Here is a 12,614-nt window from a genome sequence, read left to right on the forward strand (position 1 = left end):
AAAAAGGCTTCTCTCCTGTGTGAGTTCTCTGGTGCCTAACAAGATTTGATTTCCCTGTAAAACATTTCTCACATTCTGAACATGAAAAAGGCTTTTCCCCTGTGTGAGTTCTCTGATGTCTAACAAGAGCTGATTTTTTGTTAAAACATTTCCCACAGTCTGAACAGGAAAAAGGCTTCTCTCCTGTGTGAGTTCTCTGATGTGTAACAAGATCTGATTTCTGGTTAAAACATTTCCCACATTCTGAACATGAAAAAGGCATCTTTCCTGTGTGAGTTCTCTGATGTATATCAAGATGCGCTTTCCGGAAAAAACATTTCCCACACTCTGAGCAGGAAAAAGGCTTCTCCCCTGTGTGAGTTCTCTGATGTCTATCAAGATGCGCTTTCCGGTTAAAACATTTCCCACATTCTAAACATGAAAATGGCTTCTCCCCTGTGTGAATTATCTGATGTTTGATAAGACTTGATTTCTCTGAAAAATATTTCCCACATTCTGAACATGAAAAAGGCTTCTCCCCTGTGTGAGTTCTCTGGTGACTAAGAAGGCTTGTTTTCTTATTAAAACATTTCATACAATTGAAACAAGGAAATCTATTCTTTGCTGTGTGAATTTTTTGATGTTTAAGAAAAAACTTTTTGAGGGGAAAACTATTTCCATATACTGACCGAGAAAATGGCTTCTTAGCTTTAGGAGCAGTTAGTTTTTTAATGCTTATTGTGTGACTTTGATTTTCCTTAGTAGTCGGTAATGAATCAGAAGATAGGACCTGTTTGAAAGGATCAGATGACAGATCTTTGCTGTGAAGGGATGATGGTAAATTTGGAGTAACAGCATTCCCTTCAATTGTATCCTGTGAGATCTCCAGGTCATCTGATTTGAAAATTGAAGATGTCAGCCGTCCCTCTGATCTCCTAGTGCAGTCATCTGCTAAGTAAAAAAAAATATTGTATTTGAATAAAATATTCTTGAAATTTATATTTTTGAACAGTTCTACTTAAACTGTTGGTACAAATGGCAAGTTATGTAAAAATATTGAATTATTCACCAAGACAACTCACAGTCTGATAGAAAACCTCATAGCATGAACCAGTAAGCTTGGTGTTCAACTGTTTGTTCATTCTGCCTCCCAAATATGAAATATGCGAAAATAATACCAATAAAAATTTCTACCCATCTCACAAAAGACAAGCCTCCACTCAGGCCCATCAGCTGTCAATGGAAAAACAGAGGTTTCGACATGATTAGTGGCTCAAAAACTCTTGAAAATAAACATGGCTTCCATAAACCAATACAGCAAAATCCACTCTTCCAAAGTCAAATATGATCCCTACGTAACTCAAATGGAAAGCACCACACCCTACTAAAGCTCACGCATAATGCCGGAAGCAGCCTGATACAGCCTTGTTCTCCGCTGGTTAGCTCCTCTGTGTTCAGCTCCCGTGTTGTGTATTTTCTTCTTAGTTTCTTCTTGTGATCCCAGCCCGTTTACTGACTACTGTCTTCTGATTTTGTATTTTCTCTGCCCTCCTGGTTCTCATCCGGCATCCTGACTATTCTTCTTGTCATTTCACACCACAGAACAGCAGGCAACATTAAGTCCAATCCTAGGGGTCTTTGTGTAAGTACAGATCAATGTAGAGGGGTTAAAGGGTGATGGGCAAAACTTTGACTATAGACAATAACACATCTAATGGAAAGATCAAGAAAAAAAAAAAAAAAAGCAACTAGTGGTGAAACCTCTCTGGGGTAATTAGAGTATGCTTCTTGGGAGCTCCTGGCAATTTAAACTATAGTAAGGGCCAATATTTTCTGTCAGATGAGTATCAAGAAGAAATATACATTTAATGCAAACTTTTTATAATAGTGCAGAGCGGAGGTGTCTTAAATGTAAAACTCGGGCATTTGGAAGAGACAATGGAGACCTTTTTTGGAAGACTACCATTGAGTTACAGACTCACATAAGTGAGGCAGGCCAATCCCACCACAATCAAACTATCATACAGAATGAACCTGTATAAAAAAAAGAAGACAGAATAAAAAAACACGTTACATCCCCAACAAGAATGTATGTTTGGGAGGGGGGGGGGACTCCAACACTAATTCAGAGTTGCACTTATTTATGGTAGACCGTTGGAGCTACTATGAGTCCTGACCAGAAGAGTAGAGAAAGTATTAGTGCTCCCCATTTCAGGATAAATTGTATCTAAATTCTTTAGGATCGATAATATAATTTATGACGTGGAGTGAATCCATGAAACCAGGGCTCGAGTCTCCTGCAAGCATGAATACATTTTTTTACAGCCATCAGCCACATACAGCTTAGAGATATATCATGGCACAGGAGTAATGTTTTTTGTATACTTTATCTATTTGAAGTTATTTGGTTTAAAAATAAATTGAAAAGTCAGGGTAAAGGGAAACTCTGTTGTCATTATAAAGAAATTCACACTTGGCCCTCACTGCACGTTTAATGTTGCCTATCATAAAAGAGAGGTTTGGTCATAAAGACTGGACCTGGTCTTGTAGGGACCATATGAGCACATTCAGCAGCACAGAACGGAGAGAAGGTAGATTAATCTACTAAGATATCAGGGTTCTAAGAAGCCAACAGCATCATTACCCTCTGCTTTCTCTCACAGGCCCATCATAATATTTTTCTTCAAGTGATTTTCTAACTTGTCAGCACTTTCTACATATGCTGTCATTTGGATTGGTAGTTTACAGATCTGGGCAGGTAACAGTCAGGATCTTCTAATTTCAGTTGGTAGGTGGATCTTCCAGGTTGTAAGTTCTATAGAAAAGGGATTTCAATGCCCAAAGTCATTTGAACTGTTTTTGGTGGAGGACAATGTTTTGGTCTAGAGGCAAAATGGTGATCACACGATCGTGATACAGCTGGACTACATGACCGGTAAACCAGCCACAGCCTGTGACTGAGAAGAATCTGTGACTTCTCTGCATTTAGTGGTTACTACTCACCTGGACGGTTATCTGTAGGAATCTCCTCTTTACACCGCTCATCTCCCCTCACATATGTCTCTGTAATATTAATATGGGTCAGATCTTCACCCTGAAACAAATATTGTACAAGTCACAGACAGATGGAGAAGTCACATCTATGATCAGTAATGATGAGTGAGTACCGTAAAGTTTGTAATCGCTATACTCGTAACAAGTACTTTGTAATAATCGCGTATTCGTTCCGAATAGCGAGTATAATGTAAGTCAGTGGGAAATGCGAGTAATTTTCTGCTGGATCCTACAAAGGTGTCTGGGGGCCTGAGGAAAAGGCTGAAATGGATAGGAAAGTGGTGAAACAGAATGGGAAGAGCCTGGAGAATGTGCCTGCATGGATTTCTGACTCGCATATGGTTTCTGGGAATAAGTTTATCGCAGTATTACGCCACTTTTACAGACACACAAGAATAACTACCAAACCTAACCTAAATTGCATTTAACAGGCCAAAAAAGGTTAAGAAACAGTTTTTCCTGCACAATCACTTGAATATAAGGCTAAATAAACCAGAGAAACCAAAAAAAATATCCCTTTTAGCCTTTGTTCACACATACTGTTGTGGCTTTTTTTCGCCTTTTACAATTGGGAGGTCCCTGATTCATACATTTTGTAGGTCCCTCTGTCATACATCATTTTTAGTTCGCTATTCCCCAGCACTTTACAAGCACAGCTAGAACACACCAGTATGTATGTAGATCTTTGACCTGAGAGGCCTCAGGTGGCTCTGTAACATGCGTTTTGGAGGGACAGCTGTTACTTAGACATTTGGGCGGTCCCTCCATCATTGACACTTAGATAGTGGAATAAATATTCATTAGCAGTTTACAATGTGCCCATTGTAGTGTTGGGCTTGACCCTCCTCCTACTCCTCCACCACGTGATACTGCGGCCCTAAATTCAAATGTTCAGAGGGTCTGCAGTAGGCAGGAAGGCTGAATTTTGTGAGAGCCCTCGTGTGGCCCTGTAACAAACATTTTGAAGTGCAGTCCTCTAGAGATTTTGGAGGTTCCTCTTGTGTACATTTGAGAGTGCCCTCACTTATTAATATTGTAGGGCCCTCATTCTATTATTTAACTCATTTAAGGGTACAAATTTGTGCACATTTTCGCCCCACCTCCGTTGGAGCTTGTGTTCGTGTATCTCCCCATTATCCCTTGGTGTTGAAATGAGCTGGTACCTCTGCCACCAGCATTGTCTGAGGGTGATGTTTTCAGCAACTGATCTACAATGGCCCTCTTAAACGATTCCATTGTAAAACTCTTTGGTGACTCCAAAAGGAGAGAAGGAAATTTCTCCTTGTACCGTGGATAGAGAAAGGTGGCCAAGCAGTATAGGTTGTTAGATAAAATGTGTATCACGCGAGGGTCTTGCCACAGACATTTACACATGAACTGTGCCATGTGGGCCAAGCTGCAAAAAGGCAAATGTTCAGTGTCCCCAACAGTAGAAAAAGTACCCATTCTCTCCTCACGCTGACTCGCCTCCTCCTCCTCCTCTCCAGCAGATTCAGCCTGGACAGACATGAAGCTTGGGTTGGGTGTCCCCTCTAGCATTACGAGTCACCTCGGTGCACAGAAAAACAAGTCCTCTCCCTCATCTTCCTCTCCACCCATTGGGAAATCTGGCTCCATACCAACATGCTGTACACTCAAAGCTTCCTCTTTGAGATTATGCAGTGATTGTTTCAAGAGACACAGCAGTTATACTGATAACAGCCTGATCACCACTCATGAGGTTGGTGCAGTACTCAAAGCTGAAGTGGAAGTGAGACTGGCGATCGATGGGCTTAGACCCAAAAAGTCACCAGGTCCGGATGGCTTAACATCAGAGTTCTTTAGGACCTTTATGGACTCTTTAGTCCCCCTCTTGACTCAGGTGTTTAATGAGTGTCTCTCCTCGGGCACTCAGCCAAGATCATTAAGGAGGTCAGCTTTGATCATTTTGTCGAAGGCTAAGGATCCATCGCGCATTGAGAATTGGCGTCCCATAGCACTTCTCAATGTGGACAGGAAGATTTTGGCTAAGATACTTTTCAACATGCTGGTGAAGTTTGCACCTCGGCTCCTTTCAGAGGCTCAGCACTCTTGTGTTCCTGGCCGTAGCTCTTTTAGTGATGTTCTTGTTGTCCGAGAGGCCGTGGAGCAGGGCAGGGCAGGCCTTTGAAGGAGTTCTTGCTGACCCTGGATCAGGCAAAAGCCTTTGATCGGGTTAACCATGAGTACCTCTGGTCCACTCTTTTCAGGTATGGTCTGCCTGGAGGGTTTGTGGACTGGCTTAAGACCTTGTAAACAGGGGCTGAGACTTTTGATCTGGTAAATGGGTGGATTGGACAACCTTTCAGGGTAGGATCTGGTGTCTGTCAGGGCTGTCCTCTTAGCCCTTTGCTTTACCCCTTTGCAATTGATCCCTTCCTCAGAAGGATCGATTGTGGATCGTTGGCAGGGGTGCGGATGGGCAGGGTGGCGCCGGAGGCTATCCTGAGGGTAGTGGCCTGCCTACGCGGACGATGTCACAGTCTTTGTTTCTTCGCAAGAGGAGGCAATGGTGGTGATGTCAGAAGTTGAGCGCTGCTCGGAGGCATCCAAGTCCAAGGTCAACCAGGATAAGTGTGAAAGTCTCTGGCTGGGAGGCGGAGATCCTGGGTTTGATCTTCCGGACACCCTCCCTGAACTCCAAGAACACGCCAAAGTCCTGAGCACCGTTTTCAGCCAGGGTGCTTACCCCATGAAAAACTGGGAAGGCAGAATCAAATGTGTTGCCCAAAGAGTGGACCAATGGAAGGGTTGGTCTTCGACTCTGAGGAAGAGGGTTGGTCTGTGCAAAGCCTTCCTGCTCCCCTTGCTAATCTACCTGGGCAGCGTCTGTTTCTTGCCAGAGCCTAGTCAAGCGGGAGGTCACTTACCGCACGAGGAGACTAGGATGGTTGCATATGATGAACACAGTGGTGTTCCTAGTGAACACCTTCTTGAAAGTTAACGTGGCAAACCTCTGGAAGGAGGGGGCTCCTCTGTGGGTATTATCTTGCAAGGGACGGTTTCAGCCTTTCTTCCAGGAATGGGAGAGAGGGGGAAGATTGAAGGATCTTCACACACCGAAAGGGCATCTCCTGGCTTGTGTAACCCCGGTTCTGAAAATGATCCACCGGTGGGGTCTGGGAATGTGGGAGGTGAGGTCCCTCCCAAGGAAACTCCTCGATAGGAGGGTCTTTCTTTCTCATTTTCAGAGTCCATTGGTCCTCAAGGACTGCCCAAGTCGGGATCTGGAGGTTGGGTTGAGTTTGTTAAATTCTAGCAGGATCCCCAGGAAGTACTGGGACTTGACTTGGCGCTGCTTCCAAGGTAAGCTGTGTGTAAGGGGCAATTTGAAGTACAGGAGCTCCGAGGATAGGAATTGCCCCCATGAGGCTTGTGCTAACATGCTGGAAAGCATAGAGAACTTCCTGCTTCATTGCCCCTTTAATACAGAGGTGTACAACAGGGTCGGAGCTTCCACTGGTTGGCCGCGGCTGGCTACTCTGTCCTATGCCAGGTGGGCCTATGGAGCGTTCAGAGACCTTGGGAGAAGGGACCGAAACACTTTATTCATAGTAAGTGTAGTGGTCAGGTATTTCACGTGGAATGCACAAGTTTTAATTTCGATGCAGAGTAAAATCCTCCGTGTAGATAAAGTTTTTAGGAACATCCTAGGTGACCTGGTGAAGGTACGGTGAAAATATTTTTTAGGAATTTATTTACATGATTCTTCAAAATTAATAAGACGTTTCGGCCTGATACGGCCTTCATCAGAACTGTAAATTAATCAGCAAAATATAATGTGCATATATAAAGCATTCTCAAAATATACAACATAATCAATAGGGAAAGAACGGGGAAAAGAATACCTTTTATACATACATTTCACCCATTTATGTATAAGATACACAAGAGCATATGTAAGTTCTGGCACGTACTACAGGATAGTTATCCTACAATTGAAGAATTTAAATCACCCTTTCTGCCATGTTTTCGGCGACCTAATAACCTTTGAGATAGACTAGTAAGGGCAGACACTGGCTATAGAAAGATACTCTCTAGACAAACATTTCTGAATACCTCCAATAAGGGAACGTTCCCTTGCTTGCATTGTCCACAGTGTAGCAATGTTCAGAAGGGTGACAAATTCTCTCAACCCCACACAGGAGGAAGCTATCAATCAACTTGAAAGGCTTCTTCACGTGCGACTTATCTTTTGTTGTCTATGCTATCAAGTGTCTGTGCGGTCTCATCTATGTTGGAGAAACCACCCAGCATTTACGAGACAGCATATCAGAGCACAAATCGAGTATTCGATGCATTAAAACTTATTTGCCTATTCCACATCACTTTGAGCAGAAGAAACACAATATAGCTCAATTAAAATTTCAGGTCCTTGAGCATATACCAGCTCCAAGGAGAGGCGGAAACAGAATTAAAATACTGAAGCATCACAAATCCTTCTGGATACACAAATTAGATACTCTGGAACCAAGGGGATTGAATAGTGTTCATGAAATTCTGAGTTTTATCTAATGATCTTTTTTTTCTTTCATTTTTCTAACAGAGCCGCTTAAACTGAGTTCCATCCTCCACGTCAAATTGACTGGTATGATAATATTCTGGTAACAATAAGATTTTTTCATTTTTTATATTTTATATTAATTTTTATTTACTTTTCATTTTTCCTAATTTTTTTATCATTTTTCTCATTATTATTCTTTTTCTTATTTCATCTTTTTTATTTTCTTTTATCTTTTATTTTTTATTATTTTTGTCCAACAAACTTCCTTTTTGATAAATTCTGTTTATATCTGAATTCCTTCCCTTATTCTATTATTTCTTTATTCAAGCAGTGTTTGTTTTGATAGTTTAATTATATTCCAGTTCCTGATTAGCGTATGAAAGATACCCCTTATCATGCTGTCAAGCGCATCACTCTTTGTATGTTGCACACTGAACTTCCCATCCACCAATAAGGCGCCCTATAGTGACAATTCTTACCTGGCGTGTCAGTTCCGACATTATACACCATGTGACCCTATCATTAGCCCACCAACATGGCGCCTAGTGGTGAAATACTTCTCCCAGCGCGTCACTTCCTGTGACGCGTCCAGAAGCTGATCATGTGACCTCCAAGCGCCGGATCAACGTCCTGATCTGGAAATTTAGGCATAACGCACGCTCAGCATCCTAGTCCCATAGCGCATCTCTCACAGCATGATCGTGCTCCTCTCCATTTAGCGTCACTACATTTATGCCCTTTTCTTCAGTGACTTTGGTGAGTAATATTCAGCTGTTGAGGTCCTGTACATACGTTCTAGTGTGGTAGTGTGCACAGTTATAGTGATTTGTGCTATTCCCCTTTCTCTTACAGCAGTTGATTGATCCTCTATACATCCACTGGGCAGCATCCTGGTAACGATGACATATATTCCAATTTCTTGTTGATACCTCCAATGTATAGTTATATGTCTGTAAATCACACTAAATGTATTTAGCCATTGTCCTCCATATCATGAATTGCTCTCATCTATTATATATTTTTTTTTGAGTAGGTAATATGAACTTACTATACAAACTGGATTCTTATATAAATTGATTGTTATGTTGTATATTTTGAGAATGTGTTTCATATTCACATTATATTTTGCTGATTAATATACAGTTCTGATGAAGGCCGTATGAGGCTGAAACATCAAATTAATTTTGAAGAATCATGTAAATAAATTCCTAAAAAATCTTTTCACCATATCTTGGAGTGCCAGGTTCATTTTGTTTTTTACATACGGAGTGGAATCCTATCTGGGCACCCAAAGCAATAAAGGAGTGTCACGTAGCCTTTTTGACCACTGGTGAAGGTACGTTCTCTGGAGAATGAAAGATTGGGTGCCCGGAGGGCGGCCCGTCTCTGGAGGGACTTTTCCTTCAGGGTGCCTTAGTCCAGTAGTACTCCTATATGCTGGTGGTGGGTTGATGTCTTTCCACCATAGATTTTTGTTTTGTATTTATGTCTCTTTAACAGAAGGTTTGCAAGCATCAAACTTGAGCCTTGGATGGTGAGTATGTAGGTTGCCTTTGCCTTGGCCTCTGCTCAACTTGGTATGGCAGATGCTACAGACTACAATGTTTTTCTCTGAAGGACTTTCAGAAAAAAATTCCACACAGCAGCTGAACGCCTACTTGCTCTGACTTGGCGCAAAGCGGGGGTGCTTTTGGTAATAGTTGACCCAGTTCTCACTCTGGGCAAACCACGACCCCTTGGTGCCTGTGTTGGTGCTACATATCCATCTTCCTCTGTGTTGCTGTCATGGCTATGCGTGCCAATGGTCCAGGTTGGATCAGTAGACTCATCATTGACCACCTTGTCTTCCATCTCATCCTCCTTCCCAGTTGACATTGTAGGCTGACCTAATGGGAACTGTGTCTCATCATCATCAGCCTCCACCTCTGGAGACAGTAAATGACGTTCCGCCATGTGGCTTTCTTCTGGCCGTAGGTCCTCAAATACTTGAGAATCAACGCACGCCACCTCTTCTTGTCCCTCTTCAATGCTGCACAGTGATAGTCCAGAGCCAACCAAAGGATACGTACCAAACAGATCCTCGGAGTAGCCAAGCTTGGGGTCATATACCTCCTGTGACGGATAATGGCTGGAGGAAGGAGAACTAGCTTCAGGATTGGATGGGCCAGCCTTCTGTGTATCCACAGTAGACTGTGTGGTCGTGGAAGATTTTCTGCTGCTTGACAAATGCGTAGAGGCCTTATCTGCTATCCGCCTTATCTGCTATCCAAGACAGAATCTGCTCTCGTTCTTGTGGCTTCCACACACGTTTCCAGACCGGGAAATTTTTCCAGGAACATAGTGGATGCATCAAGCTTCTTCTGACCTGACACAGACTGACTGACTGCCTTCTCGCGCACCACTGAAAACACCACGTTCACATCCCTTAACAACAGGTTTTTTTGGCATTTTGGGTTTTGTTGACAGATTTTTCAAATGTTGATAGCACAAGCCAAGCTAGCTGTCACAGCCAAAATAGTGGTTAAAATGGCCTGGTGCATGCTTTGTAGCAGGCAGTAGGCAATGTTTAGACTACTGCTTTGTGTAGAGCACAAAACGCTTTTTTTAGTGGACTAATATGGACAGAAGGCAGGCTCTGACCCCTAAAACAGCAGGGAACATAGACCGGTGCTAAAATAAAAAGGCAGCACAAAATGCTACTTCTGTGTGTGCTGGAAAAATATTGCTTTGCCTCTGACAAGAGCGGTTTTAATATGGACACTGGAAGAACACTACCTAATACACTCCCTACCTAATACACAATCTGTCCCTCCTTGTACTTTGTTGTGTGTTTTCAGCTCTGAAAAGAGCTATTTTTTGGTGGTATTATGGAGCTAGTGAGCGGCTCCTTTCAATATATAACTAGTACGTACTGCAGGTAGCACTTAAAAGGGCTTTTGTTGTATCAAGAGGCCTAAACACTCTCCCTAGCAGCTCAGCAATCTCTCCCTATGCTTATAGAATGCAGGCTCCAGATGCAATGTGCACAAAATGGCGGCTGCAGGGCTTAAATAGACCTTATGACGCTGGGCAGTCAGCCAATCACAGTAATGCCACAACCAAGATATCTTACTGTGATTGGTTATGAAGCCCAGCATGTTTAGTGGCTGCAAGGGAGGCGCCTAAACTGCAGGGCGGGACATCCGAATATAGCGAGGCGCGTACACAAATACTTGCAATATAACGAGTAACCCGAATACCGTACTATCCATGCGAATAGTAACGAATACACTCGCTTATCACTAATGACTAGCTCTAATCCAGCCATCTCCACCATTCTCATTATACAAGTATAAACCATATAATTCTGGTGGATAAAACAAGACCGAACACAAGACCTTCACAGCCGTCTACACATCATAGGGGAGATCTCATGACACCTTCTCTCCATCTACCTGATGATCCTGAGGAATATTGGGATCTTCTTGTTTATAGTCCTGTGAAAGAAGAGGACGGGGACATCTCTCTGGTGTTGTCCTCTTACTGGATAGAACTGGAGGAAACACATACAGGGACTGAATTCATTCTTTACATACAGATAATTATAGGCCATGTGTATTCAGTCCTGTCTATTACCTGGTGATGTGAGGGGCTGGGGAACCTCCATCTTGACGTCCTTGTACAGATCTTTGTGTCCTTCTAAATACTCCCACTCCTCCATGGAGAAATAGACAGCAACATCTTGACATCTTATAGCAACCTGACACATACAATGATAGAGTTATCCCCCCTAATCCCTTCATAGCTTTACTAGAAAATGTCCCAGCATTCCTCATTCCTAGCAGTGTCACCTCTCCAGTCAGCAGCTCAATCATCTTGTAGGTGAGTTCTAGGATCTTCTGGTCATTGATGTCCTCATGTATCAGGGGGTGAGATGGAGGCCCTGTGATTGGGCTCAGGGGTCTTCCCAATCCCTCAGACTCAGGGTCCTGACAGCGCTCACTAGAGGTCTTCTTCACTACTGTGTAATCCTGGTAATGGAGAGACACATTAATAAATCTCACTCCAGACATTTCCAGAGTCCTCACCTCTCCAGTTCTGTCCATCTGTTATTCCCATAGATAAGAATGATGTAATGTGACGTCATCAGAATCTCTCACCTCTCCAGTAAACCGGAAGAGGATCTCTAGGGTGAGGTGTAATATCCTCTCCACCATCTTGTCTCTATCCATATCCATCTTTGATGGGTAAATCTAGAAAATTCTCTTTAGATAGACGATATCCACTGAGAGGATCCAATATTGTAGAGACCTGAATGAGAAGATTATGAGCCGATGGAACATCATAAAAATCCTGTGTAATAATACAATTACTGAAGACAATAAGGGAAACATATCAGGTGATAGAAGGTGTAGATGTTGTATTCTCTAGTCTTGTATGGACTGGAACAAAAGTTGACTTGCTGACTAAGACATCTCCTTCATACATTTTTCTGTGTTTGTCATGCCAGAATTGTTTGAGGATTATTAACCCTTCCTCGACATGCGCCGTATATATACTGCTCTGCGGGAGCTGCATTCCCACAAAGAGCAGTATATATATGGCACAGTGGTCACACAGGCTCACGCTGTGCGCCGCCGCGATCACATGCGGGTGTCAGCTCTACAGTCATGGCCAAAAGTATTGAGAATGAGACAAATAGTAATTTTTCCAAAGTTTACTGCTTCATTTTTTGTAATGGCAATTTGCATATACTCCTGAATGTCAAAGAGTGATCAGCTTAACAGCAATTACTGTACTTGCAAAGTCAATATTTGCCCAGAAAATGAACTTTAACTCCCAAAACACATTTCAACATCATTGCAGTCCTGCCTTAAAAGGAGCAGCTAACATCGTTTTAGTGATTGATCCATTAACACAGGTGTGGGTGTTGATGAGGACAGGGCTGGCGATCAATCAGTCATGATTAAGTAAGAATGACATCACTGGACACTTTAAAAGGAGGCTGGTTCTTGGTATCATTGTTTCTCTTCAGTTAACCATGGTTATCTCTAAAGAAACACGTGCAGCCATCATTGCA

The 12,614-nt window shown here is 42.6% G+C and overlaps 1 protein-coding gene across 1 annotated transcript in view; it reads right to left on the bottom strand.

The window, feature by feature from the left end:
* LOC141212788 (uncharacterized) overlaps positions 1-12,614 on the bottom strand; it is a 78,392-nt gene that overhangs the window by 57,063 nt on the left and 8,715 nt on the right. The window contains exon 2 of the mRNA XM_073665094.1: positions 41-927. Within this exon, the coding sequence (XP_073521195.1) occupies positions 41-927 (887 nt within the window). The remainder of the gene's footprint in view (positions 1-40; positions 928-12,614) is intronic.

This window comes from Phyllobates terribilis, unplaced genomic scaffold (genome assembly GCF_046119375.1).
Source record: "Phyllobates terribilis strain yellow unplaced genomic scaffold, ASM4611937v1 Scaffold_186__1_contigs__length_3700242, whole genome shotgun sequence".
Taxonomy (NCBI): domain Eukaryota; kingdom Metazoa; phylum Chordata; class Amphibia; order Anura; family Dendrobatidae; genus Phyllobates; species Phyllobates terribilis.